Source organism: Leuciscus leuciscus, assembly GCF_965113295.1.
Source record: "Leuciscus leuciscus genome assembly, chromosome: 4".
Classification (NCBI taxonomy): domain Eukaryota; kingdom Metazoa; phylum Chordata; class Actinopteri; order Cypriniformes; family Leuciscidae; genus Leuciscus; species Leuciscus leuciscus.
This window is the reverse complement of record NC_138728.1, coordinates 35,115,440-35,142,562: the sequence shown is the minus strand read 5'-3', so window position 1 is coordinate 35,142,562 and position 27,123 is coordinate 35,115,440. Positions and strand designations below refer to the sequence as shown.

The following is a 27,123-nucleotide window of genomic DNA, read 5'->3' as shown; positions in this document are numbered from 1 at the left end:
TGTTGTTGAAGTTTGGCTATTTAAGAAATTCATATTAAATATTAATAAAGCAAGATACCCTGTTGAAATATGTGAGATGTGTGATTTATATAAACTGCAAAGGTAAAGTATAAATCAAAATGATTGTGAAGAGGGAGGAGAATTGATACGTGCGTCACGTTTAGTCGATAAAACTCTTCCGCATAGGAAGAGCAATACCTGTGTATCCTCGATTCTCGACTCCTCGCAGTGCAATTTGAGAATTGAGATGTCCTTCAAGATGGCTGTGCCCTATCAATTTCCGGGTCATAGGATGGAGGACAGAGGAGCGAGGAGACGAGGAGGGACATTGAGAAGTACCCAATGAATCCGGATTGAGAACATTTGTGTTTCAAACTCAATCAGTAAGGACTCTTTTGTATTAGTAGTTTGAATACTACTAATACTCTCATTGAAGGGACATCACATCCTAAAGTGGATTTGGGACTGAGCACTCAGGAAAAAAGTGTTCGTGTGGGAGCACAAAAATGGCCATATAAAAGGGTCAGCTGCAGAGCCCCCCCTCATGTCAACTTCTGGCCGGCCGATGTGAGTGCAAAGTTTGGAGAGTTTTCAAGCATGTTAAGGGCCGAAATAACTGGACACCTGACTGTTCTGCCTCTGAGTAGATTTTGTGACGCACTGGCTCAATATGATGGACTGAATGAATGCTGTGGTAATGGCCCATCTATCATCAGCTTATGATGCTCTAGAAGATCTGTGATTTCAGTGGATGTAATCAGTATGATTGTAGGGTTTGGGCAACTCTTCCTTGCAGAATCTACAAATTAAGCATCATCCGTCACATGGATAGATAGCCTGTCTTCTGAGGACATCAGTGATCTAAACATGTGCATCGCTCTCATTGCAGGATGTTTCTCTTGAATGTCTTCCTCAATCCTGGTGAGGAACGTTGCCACAGACCTCTTGTCATGTTTCAAGCTGTCACTCACTATGTTCTCCATCAGACCACAGAACAGAGGGGAAACACTGTCACCTGTTTCTGACCGGATCTGATCTTGGCAAGCAGCCCTGTAGTTTTCAGCAAAGTCTACCAGCAGCACCACAGTTTCCTTGTCGGTTTTTGTTTGCTATTCTTTGGCCTGGAAAAATTTACTTTGTTTTCTCTTCACAAAATGGCGATGCAGAAATATTGAAATATATCTTGATTTCAGGCCAAAGCTTCAACAAAATCCTGTGTCCATGGATAACTTAAGATTTTTATGATAACGGCAAAGACACGCATTTCTTGGAGTATCTGAACACCGGAGTACAACACTGTCACCTGTTTCTGACTGGATCTGATCTTGGCAAGCAGCCGTGTAGTTCTTGGCAAAGTCTACCAGCAGCACCACAGTTGTAATGTACCTGAATATCTATGTACCGGAGTATCTGAACACCAAATGAGATGGTCAAAGTTCAGCAAATTTAGATTTCCCATTTATGGACTCCATTTATGGACTCCAGATGTTCAATCTTGAAGCAGCACTAGGTCTCTAGAATAGACATTGTTTGTCTATTAAGTCTCCTTAAGTCTCCTGCATGTCACACAGTTATCAACGATCTTCTGAGCTAGTTTCCGGCCTTTTACCACCCATGCTTTCCTTCTCATCCGGAGGAGTGTGCCTGCGATTTCTTCATGATTTGCCTTGTGGGCTTCTTGAGCTAGAAGAGTGGATACCCATGATGTGCAGGGCAAGATTGGTATTGCAGTTTTGTCTTTATTAAAGATTTGATATTTTCCTCCACAGAGCAAAAGTCCAGTGCTTTCCTCTCTGACCACAGCAAGCCTGCTGAGTGTGGTGTCTGGCAAGGTTACCTCCTTTTGAGCCGAAAGGAAGAGATCCCTGAGTGCATCTTCACACTCCATGGTGGTATGTGTAGCTTCCTTGACTCTGAACTTCATCTCAAGAGCTGAAGAAATCTCCTTCCTCTTTGGCTTGCTTGTGGTTGAGGTCTTGGCCAGCATTTCTTTCCACTTTGTGGCAGCTCTCCACACCCAGGCAATGACTCTTATCAACCTGGTTAAACTGCTGAACTTACTGATGTTAAGGATTTTCCTCACTGAAGAACCAGAAGGTGGCCTCCAGACTTGGATTTGGTGCCCTTTTCCGCTAGGGCTGCTTTGCAGGTCCTGGTTTTGGTCAGAGGTTGGAGACATTGGCATTGTAGTTGCAGGTGGAGCATGTTGGTTTTTTTCCCACCTGTGCTCGGGTCAGTGCTGCTGTAAAACATTTCCTTTGGAGCTTGTTTATACCTTCTTTGGCATCTGCAGCGACATCTTTGGCTGACTTTGTCGGCCACTCCTCCACAGGTCGTTTCAGAAACTCTGGGCCATTTTGCCACACAGAGTTCTCTTTGAGGTCTTCTGGGGTTGCTCCTCTTGTTGTGAGGTCAGCAATGTTTTGCTCACCTGGAATCCATCTCCAGTCTTCAACTGATGTGGACTTCTGGATCTCTCCCACTCTTTTTGCAAAAAAGGTCTGGTACCCATAACTGTCCCTTTAGATTGCACCCAGCACAGTTTGACTGTCCAGCAAATGAAACCACCGTTCGACTTGCATCCGACTGTGCTTTTCAATGTATTTCCTGAGTCTTGCAGCGAACTCAGCACCACAGACCTCAGCCTTCACTGGTTCTCCCTTTTGGTCAAGTGGTGTGAGCTTGGCTTTGGACTCAACAAGCCGGACCAGGATGCCTTGCTCGGTCTCCCACCTGAAGTATGCAACAGCTCCATAGCTCTGGTCGCTCCCATCTGAGAATGTTATTCCCCAGGGTTCTCCAATCCTTTTGAATGGTGTGAGGCGTATGTATTCCTCAAACAGGTGGATGGCTTCTTCTCTAAGTTTTTCAGACAGAGGTGTGTCCCATGTGTCTCGTGTTAGAGTTTTGCCTCCAGCTTCTTGAAATGCTTTTCTGACTAGAATGGCTCCTTTCTGTTTGGCAGGTGTTGCAAAGCCTATTGGGTCATACAAACTAGCTACTTGGCTAAGCAGTTGTCTTCTAGTCAGTGGATTTGGAGTTTTTCCTCTCACCTCTTCTCCGACGAGATTTTGGCTGATTCTCATCTTCTTTTTTCTCTTTGAGAAGTTTATCGAGGTCATGAGGTACAGTTTGTCTGGTTCAACCAGGTAACCAACTCCAAGGGCTTTGTTGTCTCCTTCTCTCATTTGGTTGGGGAGAATGAAGACTTCATCTGATGATGCTGGATGTTCTGATGTAGACGCCTGCCTCCCACTTTGGCCTGATCGGACCCACGGCTTGAGGAAGAATCCACCTGCCTTCAGAATTTCTTCAACTTTTTTGGTGGTTTCGTCTAGCTTTTCCAGGTCATTATGGGATGTCAGGATGTCGTCTACATAGGAATCCTCTTCAAGGACTCTCCGTTCCTCCTCCAGATGAGTGAACATGGGCAGCTATGCTGTCTCTCTCATGGCCAGTTGTCCGATGCACCCTGCTGGTCGATCGCCAATGTTGACCCTGGTGATGGCATATTTCTCAATTTTTTCATCTTCACTGTTTCTCCAGAGAAATCTATGGAGGTGCATTTCCAGGTCTTCAAGCCACACAGAATTGTACATCTTCTTGATGTCGCCGAGGGCAGCATGGACTCCTCTCCTGAATCTCCTGTACATCAGGCCCTTTCAGGGGAAGGTCATTCATGCTGATTCCTCTAAACTTCTGGCTGCTGTTCCATACCAGTCGGACAGGTGTTGTTACAGAGTGTGGGTTTGGCGCCACCAAGTGACTGACGTACCATACTGGTCCTTTCCAGTCAGCAATGGTCTCTCTCTAGTGAGTTTCTTTGCTGCCTTCCTTTCCACCATCTCCTAGACTTGAGTTGTGTATGCTGCACGCCACTCTGGTTCTTTCTTTAGCTGTTTCTCCGTCCTCAGAAACGTGACTTCCACTGCGTTTCTGTTGTTGGGCAGGGAACTTGGATCTTCAATCCAGGGGTATTTTGTGTCCCAGTGAGGTTCCTGACTATGCACATCTGACTTCACATATCTGAGGCCTTGCCTGATCATCTCAAGCTCTCTTTCTTCACTCAGAGTCATGTCTTTGCCTCCTGGTTGACAGTTACCACACCGGCATCCTCCACACATGGGTTCGCAGGCCGCACCAATGCTGTCCCACTTCCACCAGTCCAAGAACTCTCTGCCAATAACAGTGGTTTTGGTTTCAGCTCTAGATTCTTGCATCTCAGCAATTTCTTGATACTTCACTGCTGTGATTCTCATCGATCGTGCAAAGTGAGTCTCAGAATTGTCCAGGGCCATGTCCACTACTTCACAGAGGTCTGGATGTGCTCCGCCAACGGTCTTTCCTAAAGGGCTTTCCCACAGGACAAGATCTCCTACTACCTTTACTCTCTGTGGAGCAAGTCTTCCTTCACGGTGGCTTACGAGAAGCTCAACATGTTCTGGTCTGTGAAGATCTTCAAGGTTGGTGTCGGGGAAGAACTTCTTGAGTTGCTGTGCTTTGATTACTCTGTGAACTTTTGCAATTTCATCCAGCCCATAACAGATCAGCTCATGAGCTCTCTCCGTGCCTCTAGATGTTTGACTCTTACCTTGAGTAAGTGTCTTTTGGTCTTTACCTTCATGGCCATGCCTCCAACTGCATGGACGACAAGCGTGATCTTTTCAATTTGAAGTCTCCTGGCAGCTATATGAGTGATGTAGTTGGTATCTGATGCTAAGTCAATGAGAGTTCCAATTTTCTGTCCTGCGTTGGTGGTTACTTCGAGAAGCATAAGAATAACTGGTAACTCACGTATGCTTGAGTCCATCACTCCAGGAAGGCTTCTTCCAGTGCAGTGTGATTTTGCACACTGTTTCTCTGCCATGTCCGGGGTAAGCTCAGATATTAATTTCTCTTGCTCCTCTGTGAATGTTTGCCTCCTGGTGCTGGGTTTTCCCACTTTCACAGATTCTTTCCCCTTGAATCCTCCTTTCAGGCAGAGAAAGAAATGGTGATCTGAAGAGCTTCCTCTTCTGCAGTCTCTATTCCTGCACAGGTAAGTGTCCGTACATTCATCATCCTCTGCATGACATCTGAGGCATCTCCTGCATGCTCCCAGCCTTTCGACAGCATTTAGCTTCTCACCAGGCTTTAGTTCTTTAACCCTCTGAGGTCGAGAAACGCGCCGTGTTTTGCTGGATTTTTTTCACATAGCAGCAACATAAACTTAAATTAATCCGTCATTTATGGTTATACAGAAAAAAGAAATATAAAAAAATAATCTGTGATATTTCTATTTTTGTATGTGTCCACTTACAATCAAATCAAAACATTGTGCTTTTGTAAAATAAAGAAAATAAACAGGGTGTGTGTTCTGCCTCTCCGTCGCGGTGAACTTTTTTTTCTTGAGCACGTCTATAAACTGAAACATAACTCAGCGAATACTTCTCACACATTTATGAGCCGTATACCTTTATACACATTTAAGTGTGTACTTTTAAATGATCGGATTCAAACTGAAAACAAATATTCTCTGTTTAAGTCATTTGTATAAAACAAACAGGATGTCCAGTATCTCAAACGCTTGCTAATTACTTTTTAATTCGACACGCCCACTCGCGCAAAAGAGATTCACATGCAAATCTCCACATGGGACGCGAACGCCCTCGTTACCTCAAACACAAAACACCAAAACACTTCACAAGTCTCTGCTTTTCGTCGAGTTTGGAAGACACGTCTGAGCTTACATTGGATTTAACTCAGAAGAAGAACAAGAAAGAACTTTGAAGACAAGAAAGATGTAAGGTAAGAAATTCTTACTTATTAGTTTATGGTATTGTTGCATAAACTTCACATTGCAGTTGAACTGTTGCTAGATATATGGTGAATATTATATTATTTAGACCCGTGTTTCCTGTTAAACACTGTTTGTGGATATCTGCTCAAACATAGATATGTATAACCATAATGTTTAATATTTTGGAGCGCGATGGCGTTTGAATGTATCATATTTTGGAGCGCGCTGTGGGTTTTAATGTATCATATTTTGGAGCGCGATTGCGTTTGAAAGGAAAAATGCACCAAACATTAGGCTTTATGTTTTTACTATTATCTCATTTCATATCATCATAACGAATGGAAACATTTGAAGTAACATATGATAATCAATATATTTTTCTCTAGCGTAGTTGTTCTTGAAATCTTTTGGAAGATTTAATTTATTGTTATTATTATTTTATGCAGCACTGCGTAGCCTATGCCTACAAGGCACAACAAACCTGGTGTTCATTATATATTGTTGGAAACGTGTGTGTGTGTGTGTGTGTATTCTGTGAATTTTAAAAAGAAATTTTAACCAGAGTGCAGCCCTATAGTTTCTCTTGATATCAGTATGTTCACAGTTTTTTCTTTCAGGGACCAGATGCAACTGAGTCCTGCTGACTTAAACATTCATATGAGTCTCTGTACATGAACATGGTAAAGTGAAAATCAAACACCTTGGAAATGAAAGGTATGTACAATGTTTTTAGGAATGGCACAAAGGTCTCTGTCTTTGGATCATTGTTTTCAATGTGCTCTTTTGTCATTTGTATTTTTGGATTGTGTTGTGTTGTAAATAAATCCAAACAATCTAAAAGCCATTCTTTTTTAAATCTCCTCATTCTTTGTGCAAGGTTGCTCTGAATGACAGGGCCTGATCGCTCCTAATAGGGCAGTTAGGGGAGTGTCTTTGTCTTTCTCAGGTGTTGAAGGCTTACATATTCATGAGATGATCACGCCTCTTCGCATATGGCTTTGTCACACAAAACACGTCTTAGAAATTTTAAATCAATATATTGTCTTATCTGAATGAGCAGTCAGGGTGATTTTCACATAGTTTTGGAGCAAATATTCTAGGCTATGTCATACAATTTTCAAAAGTCTTGTGAAGAAATAATCAGTATGGGTTTCATGGCCTTATTTCAGTGAGAATTTTTTTTTGTATTTTCACAAACCACGCATAAATGTCATTATCTCAAAACTACAAACTTTTACATACATGCTGCTGATATATTATTGTAGCAGAGTTTGTGCTGAATACAGTGTAATTAGACTTTAGCCATGAAAATGTCACTAGTAACAGAAAAAAACACAAATGTCAGAGCATGTCAGACCACCTCCAGGGCCCAGAAAACAGCTCAGACCTCAGAGGGTTAAATAGGTTATTATGCTTTTCTTATGCCTTATTTGAAGGATGGCTTATAGTCATAGTTGGAAACACTCTGGGAGTATTTAATTTTTTTAGACGATGTAACCTGACACAAATGGATGTGTGTGGCCTGCATGGCATGTCACTATAATTGATTTCACATAGTTTTTCATTTTTACATCTATTTCAGATACAAAGACAGATACTTTCCATAGGCACTCAAACCAACTGTGCATGATCTGTTTCGGGACATCGTTACAGCCCATTGCCGCACTGAACTGCCAAGTACAAGCAGCGTGGAGGTACCCCGGTTCCAGCAGGTCAACAGACAAAAGCCCACCAGCTTGCTCTTTACAGACAATGTTTGCTGAACTGGTGGAGGAGGAGCCTGTAATGCCACGCAGTGGACAGCCACTTGCTTATTGGCAGGCGAATAAAGGCTGCTTCGCCGCACTTGCACAGGCAGCAAGAGCATATCTTTGTTCACCGTGCACAAGTGTGGATAGCGAGCGACTATTTGGCACGGCTGCAAACGTTATTGATGACAAAAGAAACCGGCTGACATCAAAAAATGCGGAGATGCTCATAGTCATCAAGAGAAACTTGCCTTTTATGATTGAGACCTGAAGGATTTTGTCCTTTTGAAACAAGTTTTGGTTTGAAACATTTTGTGGCCAATTGTTTAATTTTAATATATATTAAAAAAAGCTACATTTTACAAGTAGCCTGGGCCTAAATGTGACCTCATCCCATCCCAAGTTCATCTAATGTGGGTTGGTAACTATCTGCTTGGCCTCCTTATGTTTCTCTGCCTTGTTATTTATGAAGGATGACATTGGCTAACAGTAGCTTACATTATTTAATTTTTTGGATCTGATGTAGTTGGTTCCTCAACTACATCAGACGTTCATAATAATAATAACAGAAAAAAACTTGCCATAGTTTTGGTGTAACAAGTTTTACATTTTGCTGCCAATTATTAAATGTAGTCAGTGTATTAAGAGGCTACAATTTCCAAGTATGCCTAAGTGTAACTTGATCCCATCCCATTAAGCTGATCTAATGTGTGTTGGTCTGCCTGACCCCTCTTTGTTTGGAATTATTTTATGTTACTCTGCCTTATCTGGGAAAGATGGCCTACAGTAGCCTTAAGTTATCTAATTTTCTAAATACAATTAAATAAACACTTGTTGGTTCTTCAAGATCTTGACTGTAGCCTATTTCTACTGTTTTTTCCCCCCAATACAGTTTATTCATAGTTAGTTTAATTTCTACAAATGGTGCAAACTCTGCTAGATTATAGATAAAAGATTCCCATTCCCCTGCCATTCTGTGATCGGCAATCGGCAGATCATGATTTTGGTGATTGGTAATCAGTGATCGGCCCCAAAAATGCTGATCGGAGCATCTCTAGTTACAGTTAAGTGAATATTGTGATTTGGTCTTACCTTGTTACTTCAACTGTAACTACTGTTAAACAAAAAACAGTGCTTTTTTGCAGCACACACGAAGACAAACGATTGAGCCGGTTTGGGGTGAATTCGGAGCAGGTGGGGGGCTGGTGACGTCATCGTCTATAATTCAATGTCTGATATTTTAAATCCCGACGCAGCACAAACGAAAATTTTACCGGCACAAACGAAACACAAAAGAACGAGACTATTTTGGGTGAATTTAAATCATGTTGGGGGGCTGAGTGATCTCAGAATGATCTAAAAATATTATTTTAATATCTAAAAAACCAAAGCAGCACAAACAAAATGTTTACACCACAAACGGAGCACAAACAATTGAGCATACTTGACGACGTTTTGCGTTGGGTCGGGGGCCAACTTCACACAGGTATCATACCCTGTTTTTCAGGTTCAGAAGGTTTCTTTAACATGTAGTAAGAAACACTGGCAGAGGTCATAATCCAGTGGGATTTGCTCATCTTTCAGGAAGGTCAAAGGTCATCATATAGATCACATGGGTCAGGTTACAGTTTTCTTTTTTTCAAACTTCATATTGGATATAATATCTGGATTTTACTGATGATGATTTGACTCAATCCTTGTTGTTTTTATCTTATCTCAGTTTTGTCAGAGTCTCAGGTCTGTAAATTCAATCCTGTTCAGGAGGAGGTTTATTGAATGTAAACTGGATTAGATTAGAATAATTATGGCAATACTTTTACTGATCAAAGGTTTACAGTATGATCAGATGATCTGGATTTATATATTTTACATTTATTAATAAACTGACATTCATCAATTTTACAACAAATTTTGTTTTATTGAATGATACATTTGAATAAATCATGTGTGATCATTTTAATTCAAAGTTAATTTTGATAGTACTATAAAATTATTTATGTGACACTACAATAAGAACTAAATGAATACACAAATAGAGTTTGAGAAAAGCACAGATACACACTCATCATGACTCACAATCACACACTGATCTTACTGTCTATATGAGGATTCATTACACACATTTATTCTGAAATGTTGTTTCACTGACAGAAGATCAGTTGTAGAATTAATGAAATGAAGAGAAAATAAGAGACTATAACATCTCACTGTTACTGATTTATCATGCAGCTCAAAGCATTATGGGTAGAATCTCTCTACAGTCTATTCTGATTCATCAACACAGTTTCACTGTTGATCTAGTATAAACACCAAACCCAGAATAGAGCGGTTGAGTGAATGTGGTCTGGACTGTGTGGATGAGGCTCATTGTGTCAGAGACGCTGTAGAAGGACAGAGTTCCTGCACTGTAATCCACATACACTCCTATTCTCCTGTTGATGGACTTTACAGGGAGTTCAGTCTGGATGCGATTGTATCTGAATGAGTATCTGGAGGAAGAGCAGAACAAACTCCAGGACTGATCATTAGATCCAAACACACTCTCATTACTCCGTCCCTTCCTGCTGATGCTCTTATATGACACTGATATTTCCACACTACCACTCCACTCAATCTCCCAGTAACAGCATCCACACACACTCTCTCTACACAACACCTGACGATAACGATCAAATCTGTCTGGATGATCAGGATACGGCTGATCTGTGTAAGTGTTAGTGATCACTCTGTTCCTCTCAGACAGACTGAGGCGTTTATTCACTGTGTTCAGATCCAGAGTGAGCTGATGGAAATCTGATGGAGAGAAAACACATCAGAATCAGGAATTATGAATCTGTCTGATCTTTTATTATAGCTGAACTCTTCATGTTCAATATATCAGCAGTGTCTCCAGATATCCTGTGCAAATCATCAATTACATGATCAACTCTAAAACCCTTCTGTCATGTTTTCTTTCACCTTCTACAGGAAGAACATGAAGACACTCTTTGAGTTTCTCTGCTTGTTTTCTTAGTGACTTACCTTTTAGGAAGTCGTTCCTGGTTCTGGGAACAATGTTGGTGAAAGTGACTGTGGAAATCAACAGACATGAAGAGTGTGATTATCATGTCGAGAGAAAATGATCCCTGCATCCGTTCCTAAGGCATTTCTAATATGATCTTCTACATGATATGAGATGATGGAGGATCATTTCTGAGAGCTGATGAATCTCCAGGACTTTACCTCTGTCAGAGATCTTCTTCAGCTCCTCTTGGCAGAAATCCTCCAGTTTGTCTCTCAGCTGACGGACAGATTCTCTCACAACATCAAAAGAGGAGAGAGAACTGAAGGGATTGTCATTTACGTCTGTAGATTCAGGAGGAGCTGAGAGAGACTGGAAACTCTACAGAAAACAGAAATCAAAGCTCATCACCTCTACACTTCATCAATAACCTGCACTACTGTCAGATTTCAGCGGCTCTTGTTGATATTGACATCTTTAGTAACTAAATCCAGCTCTTTCACAGCATCAGATTCATTTTTCTTCATATTCATTAAATGACATTAGAGCAACAAATTATAGAATGTTTTGGATGATAAAACATTTGCTAAGAACATAAATGTTGAGCAGTTTGAGGGTTGAGTAGATTTGCTCAGGAAAAGCAGTTCAAAGGCTACGAGTAGATAATTATTGAGCAGTTAGTGATCAGGTCAGGTAGAAGCATTGCTATATTTCTGTATTTTTCGATCTTGGACCCATGAGAACTGCATTAATCCAACTGTATGGATACCAAAATAGCTGGAAGCAATTACTAAACAAACGGAAAATGCTGCATTTTCTAATACATTTATTTAATGCATGGCTTGCTTCCGATGGCTCTGCATGAGCTCGCGGCTCCATCTAGTGTCTGTATTCGGGATATACTTAGGATCTCAAAATGATCAATCATGCTGGGTTTGTCTACATCCTGACCACAGTGTGTGATCAGCAAGGTGTTAGAGAAAGAGTCTTAAACCTTCCAAAATGCTAAGACACTTGACAACTAAAACACAAATCACTGCAGCCACTTGAGGTTTTCCAGGGTAAACTAGCTGCGTGGTCAAACATCAGAGCTACAGAAAACTGCTACGGTGAATGAGAGGCTCTTCACACCTCGTTCATTATCTCTCATTGGATTGCCATAACTGGGAAGCCACACAATTTAGCCAAGGCTTTTTTCCTACCCTGTGCTAAAGAGACTGTTTCTGTTATGTGTGGATGAAGCGCTGCTGATCAATTACAATTGATATCAGTCTTAAATGATACAGTAATAATAATCATATTGGGCGTATGGCAACAGATGTGAAAGAGAAGATCATATTGCCGGAGAAGCACAATTATTAGTTTACGTTAGATTTGTCAATGAAGGACAAATTAAGGAGGATTTTGTGTTCTGTTGCGGCCTAGAAAATGCCACCGGATATAAAACAAGTGATGGATGAAGCTGTCCGCACAGTCAATGCGATAAAAACTAGGTCTGAATATATGCAAAAATATCGATACAGCTAACTATCGCAATATTTTTTTTCACAGTAGTGTATCGATATTCCAACCTCTAGTATCGATACTTTTTTTTAAATCATGTTTTAAACAGATTTAAAATTACGTTAACATTTCATCAAATTCCTCTGTGTGTCAAACGACCTACTCAGTTCCTGTACATCGCTGACATCGGCGGAAAAAACGAGCGCCTCCAGCTTGCAGAGCCGATGTGTGGATGCACTTTGGTTTAGGGGTGTGCTTTATCACGATTTTTGATCGTGGACAATTAAAATTAATCCACAATCTGCTTTTGAAGAAATATCGTAGTATCATGTGTATCAGTTGCAGTTCTGGCGCCTCCGTCTCACGACATGACGTACATTCACATCACATGTTTAGTCAGAGGTAGAGTGACACGTGACACTGTAATTCACAAAAGTTCATTATTTGCATGTGCTTTAAAGCCTTGCCGGTTAAACATTTTATTCTCGTGGTGATGCGCTGTTCTAACATGCGCTTTTCTGAGCGCGTACACCCAAAGCTCACAGGCACTAAAAGCCTGTCAAACAGCACCTGGTTACAGGACTAAGTTATCTTTCGAGTCTTATTGAGCTAATACTATCAGATATATACTCACAAGGTTTACATAAAAGCAGTTGGTTATGTCTAAAGTGAAAGCAAACATTTGAGAGAAAATCAGGTGCATGTCATATGCGTGTATATTAGATGCAGATGAGAATAGCCTAATAGTAAACATGCTGCTGCTTGTCCTTAAATGGACAGTTCACCCAAAAATGAAAATAAGGGTTCTTATTTAGTCTCTAATGTTGTTCCAAACCTGTATTAATTTCTTTATTGTGCTGAACAAAAAAATAAAGATATTTTGAAGAATGTGGCTAACCAGACAGTTGCTGGTCCTCATTGACTTCCACAGTAGGAAAATATATACTATGGAAGTCACAGGGGACCAGCAACTGTTTGGATACCCACATTCATCAAAATAACCTTTATTTTCAACAGAAGAAATTTCAGTTTTATCAATTTTGTTACATCTTCATTTTTAGATAAAAGTGTTCAGTGACACAATATGCACTTCATATATTTCAGTGTGTTCACTGTTCAGTGACACTGTGCAATACAAATAGCTTTGCTAATAGATTGGAATGGAAGTTTTATTTTTGTTGCTGAGTTATCAATATAATGTGATACACATACCAGAATACCTCAACTGGTACACAGCAAGTTGTATTTTCACCTCTATTCACAAATTCACACTTACATGTAATTAAGTGGAGCCTCCCCCCGGTTGTTGCAAGAGTGGTTAGGACTTAAGTGGAGCCTCCCCCCGGTTGTTGCAAGAGTGGTTAGGACTAGAAGTGAGGAGAAGGGGTGGTGGAGGGATGCTGTTAAACTGTCAAAGAACCGAGGTAAGTCTGCTGTATATATACACCTCTTATTTTGGCAATTGGTTGATTAACTGAGTGCGCTCCTCGTGTGTTGATTTAGGTTAATTATCTGAACTTTGTTAATAAAACATAATTTCACAAGTTCACACTTACATGTAATTAAGTGGAGTAAAGGTTATGCGTATTTGGCGTGCTGCCCGGGGGAGGGCTCCAAGCTCAAAATTTGGCCCGAACCTAGAGTACTCCCCCAAAAGCAAAAAAGAGCAAATGACAGCTGCCAGACTAAAGACCTCCCAAAAGCTCTGAGTTTTTGCAGGGTGGCGTTTTGAGAAGAAGCCTGGTTGTTTGACCAGAAGAGCAGCTCACAGAGCTGGGCGGACGGTCCCTGCTGGCCCACGAACGGGGAGCAGCCATAATTTGGGACAACCAGTCTAGAGGGCTTGCGCCGTTTCTTGGCGGAAGCCGCTCACGACGTCGGACAGGCGAGCCCTACCGGCTGATGAATGAAGAGCAGCGCGATTTAAGCCACCTGACCAGGAGGGCCCTTGTTGCCTCTGACGGGAACAGCTCACAGCGTTAGGGCCCTACTGGCTGTCGAATGAGGAGCAGCACGATTTAGAAATGCTCAATCGGGATGGCTCATGCCGCTTCTTGACGGGAGCAGCTCACAGCATCCGACGGCTGAGTGACACATTTTGGAAGCCAGGCCGGGAGAATTCTCGCTGCATCCGCTGGGAGAATTATCTTGCTGTACGGAGAAAGAGGAAACAGATGCCAGCTACGTCCGCTGGGAGACCAATGCTCGCTGGACAGAGAAAGAAAACATAGGTGCTCAACGGGGAGAGTTCTCGCTGAGTCCGCTGGGAGACCAATGCTCGCTGGACAAAAAAGAGAAAAACATAGGTGCTTGACCAGGAGAGTTCTCGCTGCGTCCGCTGGGGGATCAACACTCGCTGGACAGAGAAAGAAAACCCAGGTGGACGTGTCAAGGAGGGTTTTAATCAATTAGGGTTTGGTGGGCTTTTTTAATGTGGAACCGGTTGGTCCTGATGTAGCTTTGGAAAGCATCTGAGGACTATCTTTTCCGAGAGCTTGGATCTGCTGCTTGGAGAGGCCTTTTGGGCTGCTGAGGTTGCTGCCCCGATGCGGAAAGAGTAACTGGAGAATTATTATTTTTTGCAGGGATGCTTGACTTTTGGAGAATGGATTTGAAGTGGTTCTGGAACCAAAAGTGTGTCATGGGTTTGTTAGAGTCATCTATGAATAAGGGTTCAAGAGAGGATTTAGCCTGAGAGCTTCTCTGTTGAAGATATGCCAGAACGGACTGGTATGGTTGGATTGGATTGGCGATGAGAGGTTGAAAATGTAGATGAAATGGCCTTTATTATTATTATTATTATTGGTTTAGTCTGTCTTGCTTTGCTTAATCAAATATTTTAATGGGTGAGTTACGGGAATATTAGTTCTAAATAGTAAGGTTCTGGAGAGACATCGCTGCTGTGGCAGTGGAGAAAATTTGCCAGTGAAAACAGAGCTCTTGAGGGAGCCAAGGTTACATTGCTGCCGAGGTGGAGAATTTTCCAAAGAAACTTAGCTCCGCGCGAGCAGGGATATAACACTGCTGCGGCAGTGGAGAACATTAGCTAGAGAAATTGAGCTCCTGCGGGAGCATGAGGGGACATCACTGTTGTGGCAGTGAAGGCAAGGTTAGCCAGAAACACAGGGATCCTGTGGGAGCAGAATGGACTGCTGTGACAGTGAAGAAGGTCAACCAGAGGAACGGAGCTCCTGCGGGAGCAGGGAGATAATTCTGCTGTGGCTGTGAAGGCAAAGTTAGCCAGAGACGGAGCTCCTGTGGGAGTGGAGGAGATGACACTGCTGAAACAAGTGGGATCCTGCTGGAACAGTGGGGAAGGTGGATATGGTGAGCTTGTAGGTTTAGAGGTTTAAAGTTTAGAGGGCGGCCTTGCAGGATTATGTGCATCTGGAGTTTAGTAGCCGAGCAAAGATAGCAGTTTGCGTTTAGGACAGTTTAAAATGTCTGGGAGGGTGGGTGAGACCAGAAATATCCTTTTGATTTTTCACTGTGCAGTACGGCCTGGAAATTGTATCCAAGTTAATGCCCAGAATTCAATAGATGTGGCTAGACCCATGGTTTATCCTGGGTGATTGGAATCCAAAGCTCAGCGGAAACCATGCGGGGCTGAGAGATTGATTACTAAATTATTTGTAGTTATTTTATTTATTTTGAATGAATACAGAAGAAGCCTAAACGGTTTTCAACCTGCGTATATTCACCTCTGATGCATCAATTTGACACTGTAGTTGTTGTTTGATGTTGGGTAATCATCAAACAGCAAAGTATAATCTGATTTAGATGATCGTTTGTTCCTTTATCTGTTGCTGGTTTGAGTGGCACACATGCTTTCATATAAAGAAGTTCAAAAGAGACTAATTTATGGTGAAAGACAAAGAGCTTTTCATAGAATTTCGCGCCTTGAATTTATGCAATTGTGTTTGACAATCACTAAGGATTACTACACTTTGCCGTGAAAACACTACTTCTATGAATTATTTTTAATTTTTTCCCAACCTGGAAATTATGTGAAGGAACGCTCAACATATTTGATTATTTTCATCATTTCTATGTCAATGGGTCACATTACTTTACGATTTTGTTCGTTCTGAATCAGATTCGGATGAAGTAGAACGATAAGATTACATTTATTTGAATGCATGAGGGAGGACGATTGCGTATGAATTTGTCCTACCAGTCTGTGCTGCATCTCTTTACCAATAGGTAAGCTGTGGGTTTACACTACTTCAAAAATAAAACATACCTCTATGCCATTTTTTAGATAAATTGCAGCGTTAACGAAAGGTACTTAATGATTCTGTGTGCAACTGTGCGTGCAATCTGCACGTAATGTGCAAGCTACTGTTTATACATGTGAATTTAAGCTAAAAGCAGCATGTTAATGACGGCAAATGATTTGTACAGAAACCATTTAAAACGCGTATTACCTCGTTCAAAATGAGTATGCCATAAACTGTGCTCGTGGTTCAACGACTGAAGCGATGCGAAATTCAACCAGGGACAGAAAACGAGAAGGTTTTGAGCTGTGCTTTTACAGAATTGAGCTGACGGGGGTTGAGAGTGTGAGCTGATGTGAATCTGCGGCGCGGCTCACTGAGGGCCTGCTGCGGCAGCCTGACGCTGGAGGAAGGCCCGTTCATTCGTGGGAAGAGGGTGGCATTGCCCGAGACGCGAGTGTGGTGCTCAGCAGGCCTTATTGTCCATTTATCTATGGCAGGATAGAGTTTTTGAATGGTCCGGTTTAGAGAAGTACACGGAAGGAGATCCCAGATGTTTTGTCCGCGGTGGCAAAGACCCGTTTGTGTGGCCTGATGCCCGCGAGATAACGCCAGAGGATTGCGGCAAAGATTCCTCAAGGACAGAAGATTCTTCATCGGATGATCGGACGGGAAGAGCTGGATTCAGACATGTTAGGAAGGTAGGGCGGGGCCAAATGCTGTTAAACTGTCAACGAACGGAGGTAAGTCTGCTGTATATATACACCTCTTATTTTGGCAATTGGTTGATTAACTGAGTTCCCTCCTCTTATGTTGATTTAGGTTAATTATCTGAATGTGCTCCTCCCGAACTTAGTTAATAAAACATCATTTTTTAAATATTTTTTTTCTTTCTTTGTTTTAAAGGATTGCAATATCAATATGTATCGAATCGTGAGGCCCTTGCAATACCCAGCCCTAATAAAACTGGGGGATCCATATAGTTATCTAAGTCAGTCACACCCCGACTTTCTTCCAAATAACGCACATTTCATTCATAATATTATAAATACAGGCCTCTATATTTCCTGCACATTTTAGTTTTTCTGAATTGTCTGAATGGCTTATAAAAATAGGTAATACAAAACGATTACTTGGTCACCACCACCAAGGTGAATTGGTTTAGTCTTGACTTCCACGAGATCTAATTTCACCATAATATTGTGCTTTGCAACAAAACTGTTACAAGTTCAGTTATTACACTGCAAAAAATGCTTTCCCCCCCCTAGTATTTTTGTCTTGTTTCCAGTCCAAATATCAAACATTTCTTAAATAAAGATGCATAACGTTATTTTACTAAAGTAGTAAAATGACATGAGATATTAAGTCTTGTTTTCTGGGGAAATAAATAAAAATGGAGTTTTTGCTTAAAACAAGCAAAACATGATCTGCCAATGGGGTAAGAAGGGGGGTCTCGCCCAGGGTGTAATTCAATGTAGAACCGCCACTGGCCATAGACAGTTTGGCCTGGTTGTATTTTGGTACTTTCTTGACATTTTAAAACATCTTATTCCAATGTACATTTTATGTTATTTTGACAACTAAATAAAACGTCTCTCAAAAGTTGCAGTTTGGTCTGGTTCTGTCTTAGAAGTAAACACGTGATTTTAACTTCTTTTTTTTCTGTACTTAAAGAAAAATACCTGTTTTGTTTTTTTCATGTTACATTACCTAATTGCAACCAAAATACAGCATTGTGAAAAGTTGTAAAAACGTTTTGTGTTTGTTGGATAGTACCATTAAGTTAATGGATTTCACGTTGTAAAAAAGAGCTTAAATATTAGTGAAGTTTTGAGATGTTGCTGTTTGGAAGCTCAATATATCTTTCAGAAAAAAGTTTCTTAAGATCTTTCAATAGAAGATCATCAGATGAGAGTCTGACTGATGATGATATAATAACCGAACACACAGATCAACACTTCAGTCAACGGCTCATTCTGCTCTCATGAAATGTTTCTCTGTGAGTCTCTTGCTCAAGTCCACTATGATCCTGTTCTTCTAGATCTCTGTTACCTGCAGGAAATGGATGTGATCCTGTGTGTGTGAAAGCTGCTCCAGCTCAGCGTCTCTCCTCCTCAGATCATTGATCTCCTGCTCCAGTCGCTCCAGTCGTCCTTCAGCTCGACTCACTGCAGTCTTTTCCTGATCTCTGATCCGCTGTGTCGCCTCAGAGCGGCTTCTCTCAATGGAGCGGATGAGCTCAGTGAAGATCCTCTCACTGTCCTCCACTGCTGTCTGTGCAGAGCGCTGTTAGGACACACATCACAATCACACAGTGGCTTCAGTGAGTCCTGACTGAGACGTCTCAAACTTCTCTTCTTCTCCAGACTCACCTTATGAGACGCCACAGCCTCTCTCAGCTGCTGAAGATCTTTCTCTCTCTGCTGGATCCTCTGCTGGAACGACCTCTGCGTCTCCTTCAGCTGGTGCTAAAGGACAAACCAATGACAGTGACAGTAATACTACCACAAAATCATCATGTGAACAGCTGATATGAAGCAAATATTGATGTGAGATCTAGTATGGAAATGTTCAAAGGCTCAAACTAGGAATGCACCGATAGCACTTTTTCCAGAACGAGTCTGATACTTTCATTTTTTGTTATTGCCGATACCAAGTACAGATACCTGTATATTCATTGCATTTGAATTTTTTTCAAATATTGTGTAGAGAAACCAAAAGAACAAATTAGTTGCCTTAATTCATTTAGCAAATATTTTCCTATAAAAGTTATTTTCACTCTTAATTATGCCTGTTAAAATGTATTGTAGGAGCTTCTGTTACTTTCGCTGTTCATTCTATTGCTTGTATATTTAATCTCGGTCATTTTCACTCTTACATTCTGACAAACAAGAATATTTTTTCTGCATAAAACAATATCAGTAATCTCTCTGGCCTCAGATTCACATGTCAGGGTGACGTTCGGATGTTTGCGCTCAGATCACGTCATGTGATTATTGTACTGCCTTCCTGTAATATTGTAGGGAACCACTCATTATACATAAATCATGTAACAGTTCATGTTATTACAGTGGACATACAATTTCGTTTTAATCCAAATGACACATGTATGCAGAAGTGCCCCCTCTCTCTCTCTCTCTCCCTCTCTTTACCGTCAATTAATGTTAGTTGCCTAATATGTTCCTCGTTTTACTTTCTTACTCTACTGTACTTATTGACAAATCCAACTGAATTACAAACTTTCCATCAATGTCTTCTCTCGCGAACAGCAGAAATGTCAAGTCAAGTCAAGTCAAGTTTATTTGTATAGCGCTTTTCACAATACAGATTGTATCAAAGCAGCTTCACAGTATTAAATTAAAATAATACAACAAAGTTTGTTTCAAGAGGAATTTATTGAAATGTGTGAACATTATTATTTTTTAACTACATTTTAGTCTTCTTTTTTGGTTAACGATATTGCATGTTGATATATTCATATTTATCATTTAATGACGTTGGTCTCATCATCGTCTTTTCTTAAGGTATGTTTACACAACAGCGATGTACTAAAAACAGACAACAACGTTGTCAAAATGATCTGTGAGAATTACTAAAACGTCTGTATTATGCTGCCAGGCCAGTAGTTGGTTAGTACTTTGTCAAGAAACATCCCGCGAACACTAAATATTCATGTGTGAACATGTAATATGTTTGCGCATGACATCACCATTTTCAGAAATTCATGGTTTTGTTGTTTACATGGAGACGGTAAAGGCATCGTTTTCTAAACCTTTTACTTTAAAACCCATTTTCAAAAGCTTGTGTCTTCAGCCACCCAAAACCAAAATGGATAAATTTTTTCAGTTGAAAACGGTGTTGTATAAACATACCCTTAGTCATGGAAAAAAAGGTCATCAATGAACACTTTTCGTCATAGATTTCATTAATTAAATTAAAACTACATAAGTGTGTCTACATTATTTCATCAGTAGTTGTAAGTTCATACCTGTTTCTCTGTCCTCTGTGCTGCTGCTGATACAGTGTTGTGGTTTTTATGTTCATCCATACACAGCACACATATACACTTCTGATCAGTGCGGCAGAAAACCTCGAGGAGCTTGTCGTGTTTCTGGCAGATCATCTCCTGCAGTCGTCCAGTGGCATCAGTCAGATTGTGTCTCTTTCCTTTAAACCAACTCTCATGTTGTTCAAGGTGATTCTGACAGTAAGAGTTCAGACACACCAGACAGGACTTGACGGCTTTGTGTTTTCTTCCAGTACAGACGTCACACTGCACATCTCCAGCTCCAGCGTAACAGTCAGCAGCAAGTTTAGTCTTCTTCAGTTTCTCCACCATTTCAGCCAGAATGGTGTTTTTAGCTAAAGCAGGTCTTGGCCTGAAGGTCTGTCTGCACTGAGGACAGCTGTAGACTCTCTTCTCATCCTCCTGATCCCAGAAGTCTGTAATACAGATCTTACAGTAACTGTGTCCACAGTGGATAGTCACTGGATCCTTCAGGAGATCCAGACACACTGAACACATGAACTCGTCCTGAGAAATTCTGGCTTCTGCCATTTTACTGCATGAAGACAGAGACAAAAGCACACAACAGCTCAACTACACTTAAGTTTCACTTTCCCTGAACTCATGTTTCCTGTTTCCTGGTTCTGTACTTGAATGACATATGTAAAAGATAATAAAACATCCACTAGATGTCAGTCTCAAACAGACACTCAAAGAATTTACGTTACAGAGAAGCAGACAACACAATTAAACCGCCCTGAATCTTTTCAGATGTGCTGGAAATTGCCATTGTTGACATGGTAATTGCAATAAAAAATGCAATAAAACTGTGAAATTCGTGACAGAGAGCTGGCAGACAGTTGTGCACAAAACCTTTGAGAGAAACAGTGAATGTGTGAAAGAACTCTGGTATCAGTTTATCAAGGTAAAATGTCTGTTCAGAAACCAAACAGTGTTAAAACTCTCTGTAATTTAGAGGGTAATGGAGATGGAAGCCAGGCGATTTTTTTCTTGCAAAATATCAATGTGAGGGTATAGTGATTAATCAACAACAACCATTAAAGGGACAATGTGTAGTTTTTTTTAGGTATTTTATTATCTAAAATCAATAATTTTATTCTTAAATATGTCCTCAATGGTGTACAAATACCTCTGCCAATGATCTGACTTATCCACGTAAACGAAGAATTTATTATCTTTATGGGACGGGTGGGTCCACGGAGGCTTCCATGTAGTTCCGCCATCTTGAAAAACTATAATAGCAGAGAGGGACAAAAAGTACTAGGCCAACGCGTTTCCACAACACGGTTTCGTTCAGAGCCAGCGTCACGTGACTGAAACCAGCAGAAACGGAGGAGCAGAGCAGTGAGAGGCGCTTGTCACTGCCCCGGCAAGTTTAAAAGGCTGCACTGTACGGTTATTTATAATGGAGGACCATACATATGCTGAGTCACAGGATAAGGAGTCCTCGTCGTCGAAAAAGTCCAAAATAGACCGTAAAAGGAAACGTGACCGGAGATTACAAAAAACAAGGGTTAATGTCAGGATAGCTAATGCAGGAGAAAGCTTTCAAAAGAGACGCTGAAGTTGCCTGCTTTCTTCTCAACAGGCAAGTCAATGTTACGTTCTTAATTACAAGCTTTTTTTCATTGCTTGGTTGTGTACTTTATTATATAGACAGACAGTAGAACTCGATGAAGTGCTATTAGAATACATCCTGTCATAGCTTTTTGGTACATAATGGCTACCGTAGATGCAACACGCATTTGAAAAAGCGAGGCGCTGGAGAGCACTATTCGTTTGAATGCAAAATACAATTTCACCACTAGATGGGAGAAATTCCTACACAATGTCCCTTTAATAACCAATAAATACAATAACAAATAAAGAAACAACTATAAAATGTATTTATACTATACACGTCTCATCCTTCAGCGCAATGGCAAAAACTAATACTGAAAGACAAAGGGCATTCAGAGAGAAGAAGAGGAATAATGAAAATTTCAAGGAAAAGAAAGATATAGCTGCAAGCAGCCAAAGAAGATAATAAGTACATATAATACAGCATTTTAATACAAAATTCAAAATGGCCGATATGGAAAAATTGGACTCGGAATCTAACGAGACCACTTTTTATGATTTTTCGTATCTCCGGACCAGTAGGTGGTGCTGCGCCGAAACACAGCATGTAGCCTCAAGTCATGCTTGTGATGACATGTACAAAGTTTGGTCTGAATACGATAAAGCTTTGCGGAGATACAGCCTTAAGTCTGTTTTTGTAAGCGCTACATAAAATTTGTTTGCGCGGTATTCAAGAACGGTTTGACAAATCAACTTGAATTCCATACATTTTTGATTGCATGGTCTGAAGATGATTTGGTTACATTTTTGTGAAAATCGGAGCAACCATCTGAGACAAGTAAAAAAAAGTAGTTTTGAAAAAAAAAAAAGATTTCCATGAGGTAAAATTACGTCATGATGCAATCGAATCGTCTTGAGCCAAGAAATCAGTGGGAAAATGAATGTTTCTAGCCCTTATGGTTCAAAAGTTATTAGCATTAACATGAGTGAAACTTTGGACAGTTGGTGGCGCTAGAGGGATTAAGTTAGAGACTCTTAATTTGCTATGGTGACTGTTCAGACTGTCCTCTATCAGTGTGCCAAATTTCATAACTTTCCCGCAAGTGGTTCTATGGGTGCCTACGCATTTTCAGGGCTTGGCCCCTAAAAAGCTCTCGAGAAAAATATACAGTTATAAAATATAAATAAAAATCGCAACATCACTGTCCCTTTTTAAAGAGAAAAAGAAAAAGAATAATATGACTGCCACAACTACCACATATGATCAAGTCAAGGAGTTCTATGAGAGATGACATATCAAGGCAAGAACCAGGGATGAGGGATGTGCTTTAGAAAATCCAGAAACGGTATTGAACAGTGTCTATTCTAGAGGCCTAGCGCTGCTTCAAGAGTGAACATCTGCAGTCTAAAATTGGGAATTCCTAATTTGCTGAGCTTCGACCATCTCATGTACTCCGGTGTTCAGATACTCCAAGAAATGTTGAAAAGGAGGTTCTCTGCGCTTCTGTAATCCACAACAATCCGGTGCAACCAAGGCAGGACAAAACAGAGCAGAAAAAAGGGAATCGCCGGTGCAGCACAGATGTCTACTTAATAACATTTTTATTTAAGATGCATAACAATGACTCCAAGAAATGTCTTTGCCATTATCATGAAAATATTAAGTTATCCATGGACAAAGGATTTTGTTGAAGCTGTGGCCTGAAATCAAGCCAGTCCCCACTGCATGTTTGGTCTGTGTGCTGAATGCAGGAGTGGCAAGCTCTTGGAAATGCATGTCCTTAGTAACATCCCAGAGGAAGACAAACAAATTAAAGGAGAACTCCGGTCAATTTTAACATTGAGCTAATTTTTTTGTAAATTTGGAGTGCTGTCAATACAGAGAACAACAACAAAAATCGGTGTTGCCTACACCGTGTTATCCTCTTTTTAAAATTTGCACTCTGTTGACTTCAATGGGGCATATTTTAAACCTGCTTTTACCCTCTTAACTATATGGTATATGGTAATTTTTGAGGGCCTCCGTAGTACACCGCTTTTCACATACACTAACTAATTTTCATATACTTATAGATCTCATCAAACTGAACAACCACCAGCCTCGTCTGAGCGAGAGAATCCTGCGGCTTTGCTTCCGACCTCTGATCCTTTCTCTCCACTTCGGCCCACCGGCCTGTTGGCTCGGCCTTGGCTCCTCCCACCTTCGGCTCAACCCTCTGCCTTGTGGCTCCACCGTGTTCCCTCATCCCACCGGCTCCCCCTTGGTCAGTAGTCACTCTTCTTCCACCACGGACTTGCACTCCGTCTCTCCACCCCTACAGCTATAGCGGGTTCCTCCTTCCCTTTGGGTTCGCCTCGGTCCTCAGTCAGCTCTTAATGAACTATGTTTTATTTCCTCTTTCCATATTGTGAATAATAAATGTGTATCATTTTAATTTGCTTGTTACACAATGAAGCCTAACTTATTGTAATAATTGTTTGACGTAGCCTACTTTTACACTCAGATTTATTCATTGGCGTCCTCACGTACTAAACTGCATAAACTTTGCGTGCAGGAGGCAGTGCCGGCCCGAGCCTTTGGGAGGCCCTAAGCAGAATTTGATTTGGGGGCCCCCTCCCACCACGCGGAGTCACCTGTTTGACGATTATTGACACAAATGTCACGCTATAATGTTACATTATAAATTAATACAATGAGGTACTAATGTAATTTAATGTGTGATGTAGTGTACATCACTAATGTGATGTATTAATACAAAATAAATACTTACCGTATTTTCCGCACTATAAGGCGCACTTAAAAGCCTTTAATTTTTTCAAAAAACGACAGTGCGCCTTATAATCTGGAGCGCCTTATATATGGATCTGGCGCCTTATATTAATGTCTGTAAAACAACCGCTGACTTAAACCTTGTTTATACTTTCGCCTGGCACCGGAGCGCGAGCCTCCACTGACTGCGCGCGTACCTCCCCAAACAGACGAGGCATTTATACTTGCCGCAACTGTTTTGTTTTAGACTGAACACCAGACCATACAACTGATTTAGACGCGCAAACTGGGTGCCGGTGTGATGAGATGTACTAATATCCGTCTGCTCGGGCAGATTCGGCTCAAAGTCGTGCATCTTCGGATGCGGAGGCGCGCGCGCTGTCACAATGACGTAATTTTGCCGCGCGCGCGCCTCCGCATCCAAAGATGCACGACTTTGAGCCAAATCTGCCCGAGCAGACGGATATTCGTTTTTTATTACCTTCGCGCTCATGCGGACGCGTCGAGTATAAACAAGGTTTTACAGCTCAGCCACTTGTTTTTTCATATTTTTTTGCAAGTGGTAGATTTTGGTTTACATTTGGACTTTGGATGTGATCTTAGGCTTGAAAAGGTTGGTGACCACTGCATAACGCAAACCCAGTCAAACGTTTGACTGCAGTATCTTCTATTCTATGCGCCTTATAATCCGGTGCGCCCTATATATGAAAACAGTTCTAAAATAGGCCATTCATTGAAGGTGCGCCTTATAATCCGGTGCGCCTTATAGTGCGGAAAATACGGTAATAAAAAAATAGATACTTAAATAAAAAGTTGTCACTTTTTCTTTACTCTTTTACTAACTTTTCCTTTATTCTTTTACTAACTCTTTGAAACTTCTGAAAATAAACCGTCACAAAACATATTAAATAAATTATTTGCAAAATATCCTCCAACGTTTTGCAACACTTTGCAGTTTGAATGATGTCTTGAATGAACATGACGTAGTATGTTTTTATGTTTCCACTGTTCGATCTCACACACACACACACACACACACACACACACACACACACACACACACACACACACACAACATATTCCAGCATTGTAATCTTGACATTGCAACCTGTTCATTATAGCCGTATTAAAATATAATAATAAAATAGTCAACCTAACATATAAAAATTACACTGCTCTGTTTAAATAGTCAGAAATACAATTTGTACCATTCAGTGTAAGCACCGCTCCACTGTGATGTTTCCAAGCACATTTTTTGCGGGTGTGAAGAGGATGATTTTTTCCCATCGATATTGGAACGTGAGTGAAGTACAAAGAAGCCTATAATAAAGAATAGTTTAGCATCCAAATACATTGCGAATGTTGAAACATTTTGATTCTAATGAGAGAGATACGTGAGCCCAACGCCGCTTACTTTCACTTTCGCTTTAAATTATTTCGTTTTGGCTTGTTTATAGTGACATGGCTTAACATTACCGTGACTTTGCGCACGAATTGTCTATGCACACGAGGTTATGGCATGACTCAAACACTGGCAGACACAGCAGCAGTTGTAGGCAGGTATATTGATCATGAAATCAGAATTTTCTGTTCTTGAATTAGTCATTAATTCATGGCTGGTGGCCAAGGGGCCCCAAGCAGCCGCTTAGTTCGATTATGCCTCGGGCCGGCTCTGGCTGAAGGTTTGCTATTACGTCGTGTGCAGAGCGATGTTAACATTTAAGCCGGTGAGAGAAAATGGCATTATCAAAAGAGTCTAAAGAGGAATGTTGACAGCAAAAATAGAGCATAAAAAGAAGAATGGAAAGACAACTATGCGTTCATCCTACCTAGTATAAGTTTAGAGGTGTGTCTAGCGATCCACAGACTCTTTTGAATGTCTTTCAGAACTTTTCAAATTAAAAGCTTTCAATTCATCTCAAAATAAAACACTGCTGCAACAACATTCTCATACTTTTATTTTGAAGGAAAAATCACTAAAGACGAAGTGATTCTGAGTAACTGTTGCTGTCATGACAGATCTATTTGCGAGCGCAGGCCAGATATTATTGCTGGCGTGCCAGTTTTAGCTCTCCGTCTGGGCCCTTGTATCTGCTTTGCCTCCGTCAGTCGTCGCCTGGATGTCATCAGCCACATCTACACCTTGGATCCTCCCTCGACTCGCCGGAGTCTCGTCGTTCCACCATCACCATCCCTTCTTCATCTCCTCGTCCTCCATCTAAACCCCCTCCCTCATCTTCGCTGTCACAAGGTCGCACCTTTCCGGAGTGGAGAGTCTCATTAATGTTCTGTTAGTTCCATTATTCTGGGACTTTTTTAGTTTTTATTCATTAGCTCATGTGTTCCTTTGTTTAATTTCCCCTCTTCTCCTTTGTTACCATGGTTACACATGATTAGTTTTTCCGGTAACACTTTACTTGAAGGGGTGTGCATAAGACTGACATGACACCTTCATAATCATGACACGTCTGGAATATGAAGGAGGATTTATACAAGTTTATGATAACTGTCATTAAGT

The 27,123-nt window shown here is 41.0% G+C and overlaps 1 protein-coding gene and 3 long non-coding RNA genes across 4 annotated transcripts in view; 2 read left to right on the top strand and 2 right to left on the bottom strand.

Moving 5' to 3' along the window:
* Window positions 1-27,123, bottom strand: part of LOC309497510 — a 156,990-nt gene that overhangs the window by 24,665 nt on the left and 105,202 nt on the right. The gene's annotated exons all lie outside the window — the stretch shown is intronic.
* The window catches only part of LOC309497514, a 91,746-nt gene that overhangs the window by 27,612 nt on the left and 37,011 nt on the right, over window positions 1-27,123 (top strand). The window lies entirely within an intron of this gene.
* Window positions 8,183-27,123, top strand: part of LOC309497523 — a 49,252-nt gene continuing 30,311 nt past the window's right edge. Inside the window, exon 1 of the long non-coding RNA XR_014205599.1 lies at window positions 8,183-9,115. This is a non-coding gene — a long non-coding RNA (uncharacterized lncRNA). The remainder of the gene's footprint in view (window positions 9,116-27,123) is intronic.
* LOC309497359 (tripartite motif-containing protein 16-like) lies at window positions 9,425-20,885 on the bottom strand. Its single transcript, XM_082167593.1, has 6 exons — window positions 20,237-20,885; window positions 18,621-18,716; window positions 18,301-18,534; window positions 10,750-10,909; window positions 10,549-10,596; window positions 9,425-10,320 (listed from the first exon to the last, which is right to left on the bottom strand). Exons 1-6 carry the CDS (start codon window positions 20,804-20,806, stop codon window positions 9,803-9,805), a joined length of 1,626 nt encoding a protein of 541 aa, XP_082023719.1. The 5' UTR covers window positions 20,807-20,885; the 3' UTR covers window positions 9,425-9,802.

Excerpts from the sequence above, each read along its gene's own strand:
- LOC309497359 (XM_082167593.1), bottom strand. The coding sequence starts at position 20,806 with ATGGCAGAAGCCAGAATTTCTCAGGACGAGTTCATGTGTTCAGTGTGT. Across the intron at positions 18,535-18,620 it reads AGGCTGTGGCGTCTCATAAG|CGCTCTGCACAGACAGCAGT; the intron begins GTGAGTCTGGAG and ends GTGTCCTAACAG. Across the intron at positions 10,597-10,749 it reads GAAGAAGATCTCTGACAGAG|TCACTTTCACCAACATTGTT; the intron begins GTAAAGTCCTGG and ends TGATTTCCACAG.